We start from the raw sequence: 19,219 nt of genomic DNA, 5'->3' as shown, positions 1-19,219 counted from the left end.
CGACTTTTGAGCACCTAATTTGAAGCCTAAATTTCGGGGGTCGCATGATACGCGAGATACAAAAATTGCGGGTGTGAAGTGCTGGCCAAGATAAGTCAAATAGCATCCAGTAGTCAATGAAACTGTTATACAAGTATTTATTTTTGAACATAATGATATATGAAACAGGAAAACATTGGTTATTTAACATTTATTAAAATGTAAAAACATCATTAAAACAAACTAATGCAGGTAAACTAAAATCCTTTGAATTCGCTTTCATTGTCATCGTCATCGTCAAATAAAGCTTGGAATTCTTCTTCATCGAGGCAGTCGTCATACTGATCATCTTCCAGGTCTTCAATATTTTCATCCTCTTCTCCTACATCTTCGAATAAAGCATCATCTTCACTTCCATCCAAAGCATTTGCCATTCCACATTTGTCACCTGTTAGGTACCGTGACTGTTTATTATCGGGTTTAGTTCCGTGATTAGAAACAGCAAAACAGCTGTTTCTCATTCGGCAGTTTTAGGCGGAAAGCTTACCTGAGTGTCAGCTGTCATGTCAAAAAAGTGACTCGCATGATACATGAGGTATACCATAAAAGCATGTTTTTGGGCCGAAAATTTAGGGGTCGCATGATACGCGAGATCGAAGGTTACGCGAGTATATACGGTAATTCCAGAAACTGATGAAACTCTGGCGATAGTAGATTGTGAAGCACTGCTTGGAGGTTTGTGTGGCACTACTCAGCTCTCATTGTGCTACATGTGAATTTACATTCAGAGTTTCTTTTTCTTCAGTATTTGAAGGAAACTGCATGTAACATGAGTTGGTTTGAGAACTGAACTGTTTTCTATGCATATGTGGCAAAGTAGAAAATTTAACCACCATGGTACAGAATATGCAAAAGTTTAGTGGCACTGCCATCGTGCTAAATGGAGTAGACTTCAAACAGATCTAACAACTCAAGACTGGGCACCCTTGAGCCGCTGTGGGCCATCAGCAGAATTCTACTCAACCACAATCTGCAACCTCATAGCCCAGCATATCCCCCACTCCACTATTACCATCAAGCCACGCAATCAACCCTGGTTCATTGAAGAGTTCAGGAGAGTATGCCAGAAGCAACACCAGGCATACCTAAAAATGAGGGGTCAACCTGGTGAAGCTACAACACAGGACTATTTGCGTACCAAACAAAATCAGCAGTAAGTAATAGACAGCTAAGCGATTCCACAACAAATGCATCAAATCTAAGCTCTGCAGTCCTGCCGCATCCAGACAACTCACTGGATGAAGAGTCTCCACAAATATCCCCACTCTCAATGATGGAGGAGCCCAGTACACTGCAAAAGACCAGGCTGAAGCATTTGCAATAATCTTCAGCCAGAAGTGCAGAGTGGATGATCCATCTTGGTCTCCTCTGGAGGACCCCAAATTCACAGATGTCAATCTTTAGCTAATACGATTCACTCCATGTGACATCCAAGAAATGGCTGAGGGCACTGGATACTGCAAAGGCTATGAGCCCTGACCATATTTTGGCAATAGTACTGATGATTTGTGCTACACACCTTGCCACACACCTAGCCAAACTGCTCCAGCACAGCTGCAACACTGATATCTACCTGGCAATATAGAAAATTGCCCAGCGTGTCCTGTTCACAGGAAACAGAAAAAATGTAACCCAGACAATTACTTCCCTCTTAATCTACTCTCCATCAGCAAAGTGATGAAAGGAGTCATCAACAATACTATCGAGCGGCACTACTCAGCAATAACCTACTCACGGGTGCTCAGTTTGGGTTCCGCCTGGGTCACTCAGATCCTGACCTCATTACAGCCTTGGTTCAAACATGGGCAAAAGAGCAGAATGCAGAGTGACTGCCCTTGACTTCAAGACAGCATTTGACCAAGTATGGCATCAAGGAACCCTAGCAAATGGAGTCAGTGGGAATCGGGGGGTGGGGTTGGGGAGAGAAGAGAGAGACTCTCTGCTGATTGGAGTCCTAGGCCCAACCACCTTCAGCTGCTTCATCAATGACCTCCCTTTCATCATATGGTCAGAAGTGGGGAAGTTCTGCACCATTCCCCCCTGGCAAAAAAAAGCCTGTCCGCCATTTACATGGCACAAGTCAGGAGTCTAATGGAATACATTCCACTTGCCTGGATGAGTGCAGCTCCGACAAGAACCGTGACACCATCCAGGACAAAGCAGGCCCTTGATTGCTACCGTTCCACAAAAATCCAGTCCCTCCACCACCGACAAACAGTGGCAGCTGTGAATACCATCTACAAGATGCACTTCGGGAACTGGCCAAGGTTTCTTAGGTAGCACCTTCCAAACCCAAAACCACCACCATCTAGGAGGACAAGAACAGATTCCTGGGAACCACACTACTGGAGGTTCCCCTCGTCACTCACCATCCCAGCTTAGAAATATATCACCGTTCCGTCACTGTTGCTGGATCAAAATCCTGGAACTCCTTCGCTAACTGCAGCAGTTCAAGAAAAAAAAGACAGCTCACCGCCACCTTCTGATGGGCAATAAATGCTGGCCTAACCTACGACGCCCACATCCTGTAAATTACTTTTTAAAAAGAAAGGTCCCCTGCTTCCTGCACTGTGGCCATAAATTCAAAGCCATACACTAGGGTGGAGCAGCATTGTTTTTTTTTTTGCACACCTTTTTAAAAAAAAAAAATTAGTGTACCCAATTATTTTTTTCACAATTAAGAGGCAATTTAGCGTGGCCAATCCACCTAACCCTGCACATCTTTGGGTTGTGGGGATGAAACCCATTCAGACATGGGGAGAATGTGCGAACTCCACACGAACAGTGACCCAGGTACGGGATTTGACCAGGTCCTCAGCGCTGCAGTCCCAGTGCTGACCACGGTGCCACATGTCACCCTGCATTTTTTTTTTTGCACACCTGTGGACCAGTGCACATGCGCAAATGTGTATTGGCGGTCAGCTTTGCAATCAACATGCATTGGCAGGAAACAGTTTTAAAAATAAGGGACCTCCCATTTAAGACAGAGGAGTGGAATTATTTTCCGAGGGTCATGGAGTCTGTGGAACTCTTTCTCCTAGTGAGCAGTGGAGGGGGGTGGGAGGGTCATTGAATATTTTTGAGATAGATAGATTCTTGACTAACAAGGGAGTAAATAGGTATTGGGATATGCAGGAAAGTGGAGTTGAGGCCACAAACAAATCAGCACTGATCTTAATAAATGGCAGTGCAGGCTTTGAGGCCAGATTTCCTTACCCAAACTCGTATTTCATATATTTGACGTGGAGATGCCGATGTTGGACTGGGTTGGGCACAGTAAGAAATCTTGGCGTTGTAAGACTTCTTACTATTCATATATTTGAGTCAATAAACAAGGCGGTTTGTTGCAATATGTTTAGTTCAGGGTCCGTGCATATAGGGAATTCTATTTTCATTTGAATGCATCAAAATCTGGTGAATGATTCAGGAGGGCTTACAAAGGCGCATCCATCTTGGGAACCCATTACAGGATTTAAGTTTTCAAGTTGGGATCCTTTAGCAAAAGGCACTTTGATTACATTGGACTCTCAATTTCTCCCTTTGTGATCAGATTTCTGAATATGAATAAAACATCAGAAATTCCACCCGAAATAGAGGATCCTGTGCCATCTGCCCTATGTTGATAGAATGTATTAAATGCTATTTTTTAATGATGTGGAGATGCCGGCGTTGGACTGGGGTGAGCACAGTAAGAAGTCTTGCAACACTAGGTTAAAGTCCACCATGTTTGTTTCAAACACTAGCTTTCGGAGCACTGCTCCTTCCTCAGGAGTGCTCCGAAAGCTAGTGTTTGAAACAAACATGTTGGACTTTAACCTGGTGTTGCAAGACTTCTTACTGTGCTTTTTTTTAAGATCAAGTAAAAAGGCAGGAAATGTTAGAAATACTGTAGTTAAGTTAGCATGTTTGAAGACAGCTGGTTAATGTTTCAAGTATCGATATTGCAACTGACAATTGTCGAAATAGCTTCAATTGCCTACCAAAGGAAGCACCTGACCGAAAATAGATGGTAACGTAAGGCATGAGTAACCAGTGAGACCTAGTGTAATCATTCTGATGAAATGTATGCACAAAAGAATGCCATCACTGAAATTTTCTGACTGGTTCTGTATCTATAACGTCGTAAGACTTTCCAGCTAGAGGATTGTAGCTGACATTAGAAATTGAGTTTTGATGGGGGAGTCGCAATAATGGGTTATAGCCCACGGGCAAGCTTTTGTAGGAAAGTGCTATATTTTGAATTAAATGTTACTTTTTCCATTTCAGGTCAACCATACAATCAGCTGGCCATTCTTGCTTCCTCTAAAGGCGATCATCTTACAACCATTTTCTACTATTGCAGAAGTATTGCTGTCAAATTTCCTTTCCCAGCTGCTTCTACAAATCTACAGAAAGCGCTTTCTAAAGCTCTAGAAAGGTGAGCAAAGAAATCCACCAATAACATCATAGACTAGAATTTACTCTATGCTGATAAATGAGCACGGCCCACTGCTTGAAAGACCTGTCCTGGCTTGTTTAATTTCTATATAACATTTTACACTGGAAGTTCAAGATCAAAATGATGCAGTGCTCTCTAAAGGACACCCAGGACCTGCGTGAACAGGACAAGCAACTGTGTATTGTAGTGCTGAATCAGGAAGTGTAAGTTCAAAGATTCAAATGTCAGATCAGGAACAGAAAGCAAATTAGAGGGAAAAAAAATATATCAGAAGAAAAAGGAAAATGCATGATTTTTTTTGAAAAGAAATGTCTACAATTAAAATCTGAAGAAGAATAAGACTCCGCACCTGTGAAAGTTTATTTTCCATGCCAGCGAGGTTTGGCTGTAATTAAGATTTATCATGTCATTAACTATGGCATTTGGGTTCAAATGAATAAACCCTAGTTCCCTGTAGTTAGTTTTTAGTCCAGACCTAAAGGTGTAAGTACAGGAACATGACAGCATTCAAAATTATATTGGACTTCTCAGCAACATCTTGATTTTTGTGTTTTAACTGGGCATCTGTGCTTGGCGGAGGTTACTGTCCGATTTTGTGCACTTATTGTGGTGGCCACTGTTGACCTCATTATTTTTGCAGTAAATTATATGGATTAAATATTGGCCCAGAAACAGTAAACTGCAATATACCTATTTTCAACTATTTCTCCAATGTTACAAAGTTTATTCAAACTATATATCCCATCACATTCTAGGCTTTTCTGCATTTTAATGCAGAAATTTAAATTTTTTAATTTTAATTTGTTTATCACAAAATAACTCCATTGCGCTTGTTTATTAACCACTTAGTACGAAGAATTTTTTTATCTGCTTTCAATTTTGACAAAAACAATTCCTTGGCTATAGAAATGTAAAAGTTCTAGCATAGAAAGAGGCCATTTATCCATATTACTCCTCGCTGGAGAAATTTTTACATAATTCAAATGTATTTCTTCTATGCACTTTTATATTCAAGTGATTATGATTTTAATTGTAACCAAAGTATTATTTGCCCCAACTTCTGGTGAAGTATTTTAAAAATAATGTTTCAGAAGCTTTTGCTTTCTTTCACGCCTCTACTCTCTTTCTCCTCTCTTCCTCCCCCCCCCCCCCCCCCCCTCCCCCCCCCCCCCCCCCCCCAACCCAAAGAAAACCTCTCACTGGTGTAGGAAGCTAGAAATATTTAACGGGAACAGGAGTAGGCCATTAAACACCTTGAACTTGACCCACAATTCAGTGAGATCATGGCTAATCGTGGCCTAACTCCATATACCTATCTTTGGCCTCCTTAATATCTTTGCTTAACAAAAACCCAGCTATCTTAACAACTGTTCTAGCTTCAGTTGATCTTTGTAAGAGAGTTCTAAACCTCTACCACCCTCTGAGTGAAGAAGTTCTTCTAACATATCAACAGTTTAGTCCTAATTTTTAGACACTTCCCCCTAGTTTTAGAATCTCCAACCAGTAGAAATAGTTCATCTTTATCTTCCCTATCTTTTCCTGTTAATATCTTGAGCACTTCAGTCAGATCTCCCCTTAACCTTCTAAATTCTAGCGGAAATAGGCCTAAACTGTGAAATCTCTCCTAACTCAACCCCTGTAGTCCGGGTATCATTTTATAAACCTGCGCTGCACTCCCTCCAAGGAATAAGTCAATCTCTTAAATATTTCTAACTGTTCTCCCACTGTTTTTCTCATTTACGTTTTCCTTCGAATTTATCCAGCTGAGTATATTATGAAAGCATGATCTAAATCTCCAGATAAACATCTCTCATGTTCTCCCAAACCATCTGGATAGTTGCTTTCCACAACTATTCTGAAATATCTGATAAATTACTCTCCCAATCTTTATCAAAACTAGATTGAAGGCTTTTTGAGGAGGCTTTTTGAGGATTAAAAATATTGAATGTACGGAATTACTTTCAGTACAACTAATTATGTATGAATTGCACTAGAGATGTTTGGAAATGTAATACTTTTATTAGCCAATTATTTTACTTTGCAAAAGTAATTCTTCAGTTGTATTACATTAATGTTTGTTTTTCATGGTTTGCTATTTTGCAGCCGTGATGATATGAAGATGAAGTGGAATGTTTCTGATTTCATAAAAGCTTTCATTAAGTTCCACGGTCATGTATATTTGACCAAAAGTTTAGAGAAATTGTGCACTCTGAGAGAGAAGCTGGAAGACCAGTTCAAGGTAAGAAAGATGCATTTTAACAGTGGATACTGGTTTCACATTTTAAGTTCCCACTGCTACAAAAATTAGATTGTTCATGAATTTCGCTGATTTATCGTCGCCACTTTTGAAAACAAGTGTGTGAAAGTAAATCGAGGAATTTACTGTATTTGATAGATCATTTAATTGGAATTGAATTAAATTTGGGAAGAACGTTACATAGTTAAAAAAACCCTAACAATTTAAGCACAAGTAAAGTAAACATTGTGTTATCCAGTGCTCTACCAATTTGAATTCTCTACAAATCAGATTTTCTGATGTTTCCCCAATGCAAATCATAGTTTTGACCAATTTTGAAGTTACCAAAATTCCTTCTTTTATACTGTATTAATTTGTACTTGAGTTTATATTTATTGTTGAAGATTAGAAGTAAAATGAGTACTGTTATTTCCTTGCTGAGTACTAGAGAAGCTGCCACATAAAAACAATCATATTTCAGATCTATAAATTTTACTACAAGCCCAGGTATACATTTAACAACCAGTTTTGTCTCATATAGTTTTCAGTTGAAAAGAATACAGTTTACTTTAAATAAAATTTGAAAAGATATTTTCATGGTAATTATCTTTTGAGATATTACTTTCCTATTTTTCTCGTTTTCTATTGTTTAATTCAAATTACAGGATAATTCCATCCTTGCCAGATGCATCCTTAAGATATCTGTTCCCTATGATTTACAGATTTGTTCACTTTGTAATTTTCAATTCCTTCATTCTTCTTTTGTGGAGTTTTGTGTCTCAACCATAACTCTGATTTAAATTTGATTTTTTCAGAGACTTCTTCCTCAGAAGGCATTTAGTTCTCAGCAACTTGTGCATCTCACAGTCATTAACCTGTTTGAGTTGCACCATCTCCGTGATTTCAGTACTGAATCCGATGACCATAGTTATAGTCAAGAAGAACTGCTGTGTTGGACACAGCTCCTGGGTCTCTTCAGTAAGTGATCCTTCCTTTAAAACAAGTTTCTGTTTTAGTAAAATAGTCATGTTTGAAGCATCTGTTACACATGGTAAGATGATCCGAAGTATGAAATGGTTTTAAACTACGATTTCAAAGTCTGAAATGGGATTTAAATTATTTTCTAGATTAGATCAGGTGCCAAATGGGGCACTATGAAGTAATTACATTTTGGAAAACTAATTTTTTTGGCAGTGAAAGCAGTTGGTCTGTGAAGAAAGCAGTTACTCAGAAATCAATTAACTTGTCTTGAAGAACTGCAATTTTGAAGACATTTTTTATTAGTCAGGAAAGTTGCCGTCTCTTTATCATAAATTGGTGATCAAAATTGCAGCCAAATCTAATTAACTGTTGAAAAAGCATATTGAATGCAAATGTATTTCTCAAAGTTAGCATTTAATAATTAGTGGCTTTGTCATAACTCAACATTTCTTTAGATGACGTCGCTTAGTGACATTTATTCATGCTGTATGTTTGGGTACATTTCTGCAGCCCCTCGCCCTATCAAACTTCTAACACTGCAAAATAACTTTGGAATTAGTAATTTTGTTCAAACAGTTAATTTTGTTTTGAGGAAAGAAAGTTGGGCAACTTCTAACCAAACCATTGAAACCAGAGCTTGAGGGTTTGGTGTAATTCATCAGGCCATTACATTCTACTTAACACTTACAAATCAGTTTTTCCCCCTTGCGTGAAGTAAGCATAGGACTAGTTCTGTTGGGGAGTATTTAAACTAGTGTGGCAGGGGGATGAGCTCCCAGGAGTAAGATCAGATCGGTCAAATTCAGATCGGGAATATGGAGGTAGACCATTAGCTGATGATGGAGAAGGTGTAGCAATAGGCACAAACATGTTGGACTTTAACCTGGTGTTGTAAGACTTCTTACTGTGCTCACCCCAGTCCAACGCCGGCATCTCCACATCATGGCTTACAGGAGAAGAACGTTTTTAAAAAGTGTCCAGCAAGGGAAAATGGTGGGGTTAAACCGTTTATACTTCAACACAAGGAGTATTGCAAAGATGAGTTAAGGGCACAGGTAGATACATGGCAGAAGGATGTCAGTGCAATAATAGAAACCTGGCTAAATGATGGATAACCTGGATAAATACAGGGGAAGATTAAAAAAAAAGAAAGCGTACAATCGGCACAAAGAACAAAGCACTGCAGATGGTCTAGATGAGTATAGGAAGTGCAGTGATGAAGTTTAAAAATAAGAAAATCAAGGCCTTGAAACACGATTAGCAAGTAAAGATAAAGAAAACCCAAAGATGTTTTACAAATATATTAATGGAAAACGGTTAGTTAAGGAAAAAGTGGGATCTATCAGAGATGAAGAAGGAAACTTGTGAATAGATGATACAGCGGCTGTGGGAAGGTTTTTCAATGAATATTTTGTTTCCATGTTTGCAAAGGAAATGAAGGATGCAGATATAATAGTCCAGGAGGAACAATGAGATATTGGATGGGATCATCATAGAGAGAAAGGAAGTACTTGAAGGGTTGGAATCCTTGAAAGTTGATAAGTCGCCAGGGCCAAATGGATCATTTCCAAGGCTACTGAAGAAGGACAGGGATGAGGTAATAGTTGCTCTGAGGATGATTTTCCAATCCTCATTAAATACAGGGCAGATACCGGAGGGTTGGAGAAATGGAAATCTGGTTCCATTGTTTAAAAAGGGACTGAAGGAAATGCCAAACAATTATAGCCGGTTAGTCTTAGTGGTGGGTAAATTAGTAGAATCAATCCTGAGAGATAGGATTAATTATCATACAGAAAAGTATGGACTAGTCAGGGATAGTCAGCATGGATTTGTTAAAGGAAGGTCTTGCCTCACAAATTTGATTGAATTATTTGAGGAAGTGGCAAGAAGGGTTGATGAAGGTAGTGCAGTGGATGTGGTATACATGGATTTTAGCAAGGCGTTTGTCAAGGTCCCACATGACAGATTGGTCAAAAAATAAAAAGCACATGCAGGGCAATGTGGCAAACTGGATAGAAAATTGGTATAGTAACAAGAAAGAAAGGTAATGGTCGATGGCTGCCCTTGCAAATGGAAAGTTGTTTTGAGTGTTGTTCCAAAGGGCTCTGTGTTGGGGCCCTGACTGTTTGTGTTACATATTAATGACTTGGATGTAAACGAGGGGAGCCCATTGCAAAATTTGCAGACGACACAGAGATTGGCCGAGAGATGAACAGTGTAGAGGATAGCTATAACCTCCAAAATGATATAGATGGGTTGGTGGAGTGGGCGCTAAAGTGACGGATGGAATTTTCACACAGGTGTGTGGCCATTCATTTTGGGAGGTCAAACAGTTTTAGGGAAAACACAATAAATGAGAATATACTAAGACGGGTAGATGAAGTGAGAAATCTTGGCGCAGACGTACACAGGTCCCTAACGGCAGCAGTTCAAGTCGACAAGGTTGTAAAGAAAGCATTTGGAATGCTGTCCTTCATTGGCCGAGGTGTAGAATGTAAAAGTAAGGATACACTGTCGAAATTGTATAAACCACTGGCGATGCCACAATTGAGTATTGTGTGCAATTCTGGACACCACATTACAAGAAGGAATTAATTGCTCTGGAGAGAGTGCAGGAGATTTACGAGAATGTTGCCAGGGCTAGAAACGTGTAGCTACGAGGAGAGATTGGATAGGTTGGGGTTATTTTCTTTGGAACAAAGAAGGCTGGGGGTGTGACTTAATTGAGGTGTACAAAATTATGAGGGGAAGACATAGAGTGGACAGGAAAAAAATTATTTCCCAGGGGACATAAATTAGCACAGTGGTTCGCACTGCTGCCTCATGGCACTGAGGCCTAGGTACGATCACGGCTCCGGGTCACTGTCCGTGGGGAGTTTGCATATTCTCCCTGTGTCTGCGTGGGTCCTCCACAACACAAAAAGATGTGCCGGGAAGGTGAATTGGCCACGCTAAATTGCCCATTTATTGGAAAAAAAGAATTCGACAGGAGAAAATTGTTTGTCCTGGTGGAGGATTCTAGAACCCGGGGCATAGGTTAACACAGTGCCTCAGGTGGCACGGTAGCACAGTAGTTAGCACCGTTGCTTCACAGCGGCAGGGTCCCAGAATCGGGGCTCGAGTCTTTTTGCGGAGTCTGCACGTTCTCCCCGTGTCTGCGTGGGTTTCCTCCAGTTGCTCCGGTTTCCTCCCACAAGTCCCGAAAGACGTGCTGTTAGGTAATTTGGACATTCTGAATTCTCCCTTGGTGTACCCGAACAGGCGACTAGTGGATTTTCATAGTGACTTCATTGCAGTGTTAATGTAAGCCTACTTGTGACAATAATAAAGATTAGTATTCGATTCAAGATGTGGCAGAAGGTGTAAAGGGGACATGAGGAAGAACTTTTACGTAGAGGATGGTGAGAGTCTGGAATTTGCTGCCCGTGGTGGAGGTAGAGACCCTAAACTCTTCTTAAAAAGTATCTGGATCTGCACCTTTAAATGCTGCAGGAAGGTGGGATTAGAAAGGGCACCCAGATGCCCTCGGGCTGGCTGGACAAGATGGACCGAATGGTTCTACGGACTTCAAAGCAATCTGTTGCCAGAATGTGAAATCAATGTTTCCTTCAGTGCAGTGTGGTTTAAAGACTAGCTATACAGGTGTCCATGCATTCTTTATATTTTTATTGCCATTGGGTCGCATTGGAGTGAGGGGAAGCATTTCAGGCACACAGTGCTGGTGGTTTCATATAGATGCAAAAGTGCAGTAAAACACTAATCTATTTCTGGCTTGTGTTTTAATTAGTATTTCTATTGAGGCAATATGCTTAAATCAGAATGTAGACATGCAATAACTTTGTATTTGGACATACTTTATAAGTGGAAATTAATGTTGCTAAATTTCTTAGGAATTTATAATAAATTTATAATAAAGATTTCACGTTTCAATTAGCCAACTGAATGTTTTTCTCTCCCTTTGAAGGTTAATTGCAAACATGCAAATTATCCTGCAGGTTTTGGGGGAAGAGAGAAATAATTGATGAACGGAAACTTATTAAAGACGAAACTACATGCAACTTGCCAATTTTCCAAATATTAACTATAATTGGAAATTTCAGTGGCAACTATTGATCTGAAAACTCCAGAAATGATCTTAAAAGTCACCTTGCTCACTTAGTTCTACAATTAAAGGGCTAGTGATATGCCTTCTAATTGATATTTGTTTTATACTGAACTCGCCCATTGTTACATCTTTTGCTTTGCAAAATAAGATCATGAAAAATCTTTATTGTCACAAGTAGGCTTACATTAACACTGCAATTAAGTTATTGTGAAAAGCACCACATTCCGGCGCCTGTTCGGGTACAGAGAGGGAGAATTCAGAATGTCCAAGTTACCCAATAAGCACGTCTTTCAGGACTTGTGGGAAGAAACCGGAGCACCCAGAGGAAACACATGCAGACACGGGAGGATGTGCAGTCTCCGCACAGACGGTGACCCAAGCTGGGAATAGACCTGGAACCCTGTTGCTGTGAAGCAACAGTGTTAACCACTGTGATACCGTGCCGTCCAACACTGCTTGTTAGACAGCCATGTTGTATTTTAGTCTAAAGGTGTCTTTTGAGTGCCACAAGACCTGAGATATATTAGAATGTGTCTCAAGAAAATAATGCATGTAGTTATATAGTGTGTTATCCAAGCTCAGGACAACCCAAGCAATTGAAAATCAATATGCTTATGAAGTGTAATATATGTAAATGCATTGAACAAAATTACAGAAACAACAATGAGGTAAATGAACAGGTAATCATCTTTTTTATATATTCTGGTTGAAGGATGAATATTGACCAAGACATCAGGAGAACTGCCTGTATTTATTCATTTAAAAAAAAAGTATTTTGATTCAAAGTTTCAGCATTTTAACATTTAACAAAACAAAAACATTACACCCCCAATACAATAAACTCTGCACTAACCCCCCCCCCCCGCCCGCCAAACAGTTGACAGTAACTAGCTCTCCGAAATGTAAAATAAACAAACCCCATCTTTTTTGGCCCCTTGTTTGCCCCCTTTTGGACAAATTTACCTTCTTGAGATGTCAGAACTCCATTAGATTACAGAACCCGCCTATATGCGATCAACAAGGCGAAGCCTAAAACATCTGCCCCCATCTGCAACTTCCGACACCCCAAATATGGCCCACAGGAGACCCGGCTCCGACTATATGCAGGATTGCTGACATGGTGCTGAAAAACGATCCCAGAATTTCTCCCAACTTTCGACAGGACCAGAAAATGTGCACATGATTAGCTGGGCCCCTCCCACACCGTTCGCAAGTATCTTCTACCTCCTCAAACACACCTCAAACAGCCAGTGCATCCTCGACTTCGTCAAATGTGCCCTTTGCACCACCTTCAACTGTATCAATCCCAACCTCACGCACGAGGTTGAGGTATTCACCCTCCGCAGCACCTCATACCACAGTGCCTGCCCTGTACTCATTCATGTAGTTCTTTTACATCCATGTGAAAGGACAGATGGGATTTCAATTTAACATCTTTCCTCAAAGACAGCTCAATTTGTAATTGAACTTGCTCAATACTGCACTGAGGTATAAATTAGATTGTATGCTTAGATTTTGCAATGAGGCTTTAACGCTATGATCTTTGGACTCTGATGAGAGTGCTACAACTGAGCCCTGACTGATGAGTCTGTCTACAAGATTAACTGAAATGTTTTTGGTACGTAGGCCAAAATTGTAAAAGCAGTCTGGAGTGTCTGATCATACCCAACGTAGTCAGAAGTTTCTTGATGTCAAATTTAAGACTCTGTACGTGAAGCCAGACTTTCTGGAAAACTGGCTTGCTGGAAATCTGAAATTAATCTCCTCCGAACATAATTATAAAAACTTGGGAAATGGAGAAAATATATATCATTCATTGTTTTGTTGCCCTTGAGGCTTGTAGTTTAGGGACAATCTAGGCTTTGCACCCACTTGAATCACTTAATTTCATCACTTCACCAAGAGAAGCTTATATTTAATTTTGTTAATTTAAATTATTCCAATGAAATCAGCATAAAATGAAGACAAGTGTGATTTTCAATTTTTTAAAGAGCATCAATTTTCCCATAATTTTCCAGTGTCTTTTCTTGGAGTCATGTGCAAGTGTGCATTACAGGATGAGAACCTTAAAGAAACCTTGGGTGAATGCCCACTACCTGCTGTCAAAGTTTCGTTGGATTGGCTGAAACTGAGACCCAATGTCTTTCAGGAGAGTGCATTAGAAGAAAGACAGTAGTAAGTATTCAATTTGAAGAACTAGTCAAATTTAATATATTCAATAATAAGCCTTTTAAGTGATCTGAAGATAGAAAATACACCCTCTTTTCCTCTTCTCCCCCAACCCTCTTTGTCTTGCATTGATGATGTACAGTTTTCTTCTAAACATGTTTTAAATGTAGACCCATATTATGGTTCATGGATTAATATTTAGACCCATATTATGGTTCATGGATGGAATATTGAAGTCCACCTTTCTGCTTATGCATTCATAAGTTGATTTATGAATCTGTTGGGAGTTTCATCATGCATGCAAGCATTTTGGTAGTTAATGGTTTCATTTGGAGCAATATGTTCTTCCACAGACCATCATTATTTATTTTGTCTAATAGTGTTTACGAATAATGGAAAGATACAGATATTCATCGGGAGTTCATATTCAGCTATTTCACTTCTAGAACTGGCTGTAACAGTCCCATGTGAAGTGAGTTTAGATAGTCACAACCCTGTTCCCAATAAGAGCAGCACAAAGATGTTCACATTTCTCTATAAATTACTGCTATTTAAATTTTTATGTTCCTCATAAATTGCTGATATTCACATTTTTGTGTATGTTGGTGTTAAATTGTGAGCTCTGAATATCTGTAAGGATGGCTAATGTGGGAAATAAAATATTCCACAAGCGCAGTATGGAAGTAGTTGTTTGAAGACGAGATGCACTTTGAGAGTTTTACTACTTTAATTTGTTCTTGGCATAGGTAACATTGATGGGACTGAATTTAATGCCATCCATAATTGATCTAATAATTTGGTGGCTTGTGAAGCCATTTCATTAGGATTGGGACTGGTGTTGGCAAGTCTGAGTGGGTTCTCTTTCCTAAAAGATAATCCTGATCCAGTTAGGTTTTCAGAACAATGCAACCGCTTTTGTTTTTGCATTTTTATACACCAGCCCACGAGTTACAACGTGCCATAGTGAAATTTAAACAGGGTCAGGGTCCATACCATAACCACAATACTATTGTGCCCGTATCTGGTCTGTGCTATACCTGTTTTGGTTGTTTAGAGATAAGGAATAATAATGGACAGAAAACACTGCTGAGAAAAAATTTACAGGCCTCTAACGCAAGCTGTACAATTAGATAGACTATTAATCAGAAAATGATGAAAGATAATGCAATAATCATGGGAGAATTCAATCTTCATATAGATTTGGAAAAGCAAATTGACAAAAGTAGTCTGATGGGCAGATTCATAGAATGCATTTGAAATAGCCTCCTGGTGAAGCCAACCAGGGTTAAAGATTTGTAAGAGGTCTTCTATTGTGTAATGAGACACACATTTTATTGGTATGGGGTCGAGTGACCATAATATGATAAATTTCACATCACATTTGAGAGTGACACACTTGAAGCCACGTACATGTATATGATGTGCAAATTGGCTAATGTTGAGGGAAAATATATTAAAAGGTATTGAGGTAAATGAGCAATGGAAAACATATTTTAAAAATGCAAAGTTTTCAACAAAAATACATTTCATTTCAATCTATATGGGAAAAGTGATCTACCAGTGGTTGACTAAAGAAGTTAATAATATCATTAAATTAAAAGAGAGATTTAATAATGTTGTGAAGAATAGTTGTAAGCCTGAGAATTGATATATTTTTTAGAAACTCGCAAAAGATGACCCAAAGATGTCTAAAAGGGAAAAAAATGAACATGAAAGAAAGCTAGCAATAAAAATAAAAACATTGCAAGGGCTTCCACACATTTGAGAGAGTAGCAAACATAAAGGTTGTCCCCTTCATGTTCACAATAGAAGACACAAAAAGCTCACCAAAAACAGTGAAAGCAAGGGATCATGAGTTTGAGGAACTTAAAAGTAATCAATGTCAGTGGAGAGGATTGGCAAGTAACAAATGTAACACAACTATTCAAGAAAAGGAGGGAGAGAGAAAATGGGAAACCATGAACCAATTAACTTGGCATTAACTGTTGGGCAAATGAAGGAATTTTATTAAAGAGATGTTAACAAGGCACTTCTTCTCTGCATAATCATAAGGTTTTATGGAGGGGAATAGTGTCTGAAAGATTTTTGTGACCTAACTGATGCTGGATAAAGGAGAATCAGTAGATGATGTATATCTAGATTTCTGAAAGGTATCCCATAAAGTGACACACAAGATTGTTGGATAAGATGAGGGCTTCTGGGAGAAAGTGGAGGGGTAATATATTAACATGAATAGAATACAGATTAATGGACAGAGAGCAGGAATAAATGGGCAATTATCACTAAAACTGGAAAATTGTCAAAAAGCTCAGTACTGTGGACACAGCTTTTTACAACTAGATTAATGACTTAGATTAAGGTATAGAGTAATATGACCAGATTTTGTGGTGATACAAAGCTGAGTGGGACATTTGATATGAGGACACAAAGGAGTTGCAAAGGAATGTAGATAGGTTGAATAAGTGGATATAGTGACAGGTGGAGCATGATGTGGGAAATACATTTTGCTTGAAAGAATAGAAAAGCAGAATATTTTTTAAATGGAGACAGACTGCAGAATTTGGTGATTCAGAGGGATCTAGATATCCTTGTATGTGAATCACAAAAAAGTTAACATGTAGGTACAGCAAGCAGTTAGGAATGCAAATGGAATGTTGGCCTCTAGTGCAAAGAGCTGGAATGCAAGGGTAAGGAAATCCCGCTGCCAAGTGCACAGGAGTTTGCTGAAATTGCACCTGAAATACAATGCACAATTTTGGTCTCCTTGCCCAACGAAGAATATACTTCAGAAGAAGTGCGGCAATGGTTCACTAGATTGGTTCCTGGGATGAGTGCGTTGTCCTACGAGAAGTTGAGTCGATTGGGCCTATACTTGCTGGAGTTTAGAAGAATTAATATTGATCTCATTAAGGAATCTGCAGGTGGGTTGAGAGTTTAGAACCAGGGAGCTTTGTCTCAGGAGAAGGGGTTGATCAATTAAGACTGAGATGAGGAGAAATTCCTTTACTCAGAGTGTTGTGAATCTTTGGAATTCTCTGTCCCAGCGAGTTATGGATGCTCAGTCATTGAGTATATTCAGGACTGAGAGCGATAGATTTTTAGACCCCTGGGAAATTGAGGAGCAGGGGAATGAGGTGCAAAAATGGAATTTGGATCAAGGATCAACTATATCTTATTGAAAGCAGTGGGTTTGAGGTGCCAGAGCGTTGTCTACTACTCTTAGCTTTTGTGTATCACCTTAGACAGGGTGGCCAAAACATCCATTCAACATTGGTATTTTTCCACTTAATGTGATAGTCATTTTTCTCTTCCTCGATTCTAAGACTTTCCCATGTTCTTTCTCAAGAACGGACTTGCCAATCTGGATGGTAGTAGGATGTGTAACACCCGGAATTGCAATTTCATTTCATTACAATTTTGCATTTTTCCATCAGCATTTGGCCCTGGATTGTATCATTGCTGAACAGCTTTCATCCGCAGGAAGATGACCTTTCTGATTTAAATGGTAAGGTTTGTTGCTTTTGAAATTATGAACAATTAATTCTAAACATTAAGGGAAAAAATTGATGCATTGTGTAGACTCTACACTGTAGAGCCTAAAAAACTTTCATTGGAAGGTGAGGTAATTTTGATTCCGTATGTTTTAAAATTACTGAGCAGTCACAAACGTGGAAACATGTCTGCATTGAAATTTAATGATTCTGAGTAAGGCCAAACACTTGAAGAACTACTGTGATAATATTGTGTTTCAATCTTTCAGACGTAAATGGTATAACTTTATTTTGAAGCACTTTGTTTTCCTCCACCTTGGGTTATTTTTTCTTTGAAACTTCTTTGTTGTCCAGACCAAACACTTGAGGGCTGAGAGGCAAATATGCTCTTGATCTGATTGATTAGAGATGGCCAAGAACTATTCAATGGCAGTTTTCCCCTCAAACGTTGCAATTCTGTATTGGGCCGTTTTCCTTCAACATTGTAACTATTTTGAAGAAGAAAATGTAGTGACATAGTCTGTCCTTGCCTCCACAATGAAAATTTAGGGAGAAGCTCTGAAGAAATATCAATCCTGACAAATTAATTTAGGAGGGAAGATGTATGCATTTTTTAACCTGTCTAATAACATGCACAGTGGGCTAAACAGCTGGCTTGTAATGCAGAACAAGGCCAGCAGCACGGGTTCAATTCCCGTACCGGCCTCCCCGAACAGGCGCCGGAATGTGGCGACTAGGGGCTTTTCACAGTAACTTCATTGAAGTCTACTTGTGACAATAAGCGATTATTATTAACACTAAACCACCTCTTTTTCGCTGTTTGCAATTAAAGAAACCCTGTTCCCTGGATTATTGGATACTAAATTAAAGGGGATCTTGCCTATGACCAGCTTGAGCAGCTTTTGATGTTCTCAGCATGTGAATGCTCTAGAACCGAATGCACGGTAGCACAAGTGGATAGCACTGTGGTTTCACAGCACCAGGGACCCAGGTTCGATTCCCCACTGGGTCATTGTCTGTGCGGAGTCTGCACATTCTCCCCGTGTCCGCGTGGGTTTCGTCCGAGTGCTCTGGTTTCCTCCCACAGTCCAAAGACTTGCAGGTTAGGTGGATTAGCCATGATAAATTGCCTTTAGTGACCAAAAAGGTTAGGATGGGTTATTGGGTTACGGGGATAGGGTGGAAGTGAGGGGTTAAGTGGGTCGGTGCAGACTCGATGGGCCGAATGGCCTCCTTTTGCACTGTATGTTCTATGTTCTAACTGAGAAATCCATATAGAAGAGTCTTTCCCAAAATATGTTGGATATTCCTATTGGCTTTGGTAACATTGCCATTAGCTGCATCTGAGTAGAACTATACTGCAAGAGAGAGATTAAGTAAAAGTTTGTTATCCCTTCTCTGCCATGACACAAATGTTCACATAAATGTTTCCATAATTACTGAGTGAAATTCTTAAACTAATTCATGGCTTGGGTCACTGTCTATCTGGAGTCTGCATGTTCACCCGTGTCTGCGTGGGTTTCCAATCGGGTGCTCCAGTTTCCTCCCACAATCCAAAGATGTGCAGGTGGATTGGCCATGATAAATTACCCTTAGTGTCCTAAAAATGGTTAGTTGGGGTTACTGGGTTACGAGGATAGGGTGGAGGTGTGGACTTATGTAGGGCGCTCTTTCCAAGAGCCGGTGCAGACCCGATGGGCCGAATACCCTCCTTCTACACTGTAAATTCTATGATAATACATGTTTGAAATTCTTTAAGA

At 39.6% G+C, this 19,219-nt stretch overlaps 1 protein-coding gene across 4 annotated transcripts in view; it reads left to right on the top strand.

Moving 5' to 3' along the window:
* Window positions 1-19,219, top strand: part of smg7 (SMG7 nonsense mediated mRNA decay factor) — a 190,197-nt gene that overhangs the window by 94,191 nt on the left and 76,787 nt on the right. For all 4 annotated transcript variants that reach the window (XM_038794606.1, XM_038794607.1, XM_038794608.1 and 1 more), the window contains exons 7-11: window positions 4,306-4,456; window positions 6,581-6,716; window positions 7,529-7,691; window positions 13,818-13,974; window positions 17,403-17,473. In XM_038794606.1, coding sequence (XP_038650534.1) covers window positions 4,306-4,456; window positions 6,581-6,716; window positions 7,529-7,691; window positions 13,818-13,974; window positions 17,403-17,473 — 678 coding nt within the window. The remainder of the gene's footprint in view (window positions 1-4,305; window positions 4,457-6,580; window positions 6,717-7,528; window positions 7,692-13,817; window positions 13,975-17,402; window positions 17,474-19,219) is intronic.

Source organism: Scyliorhinus canicula, chromosome 4, assembly GCF_902713615.1.
Source record: "Scyliorhinus canicula chromosome 4, sScyCan1.1, whole genome shotgun sequence".
NCBI lineage: Eukaryota > Metazoa > Chordata > Chondrichthyes > Carcharhiniformes > Scyliorhinidae > Scyliorhinus > Scyliorhinus canicula.
Note: the sequence above shows the minus strand (reverse complement) of the source record. Positions and strands in the feature narration are given on the sequence as shown.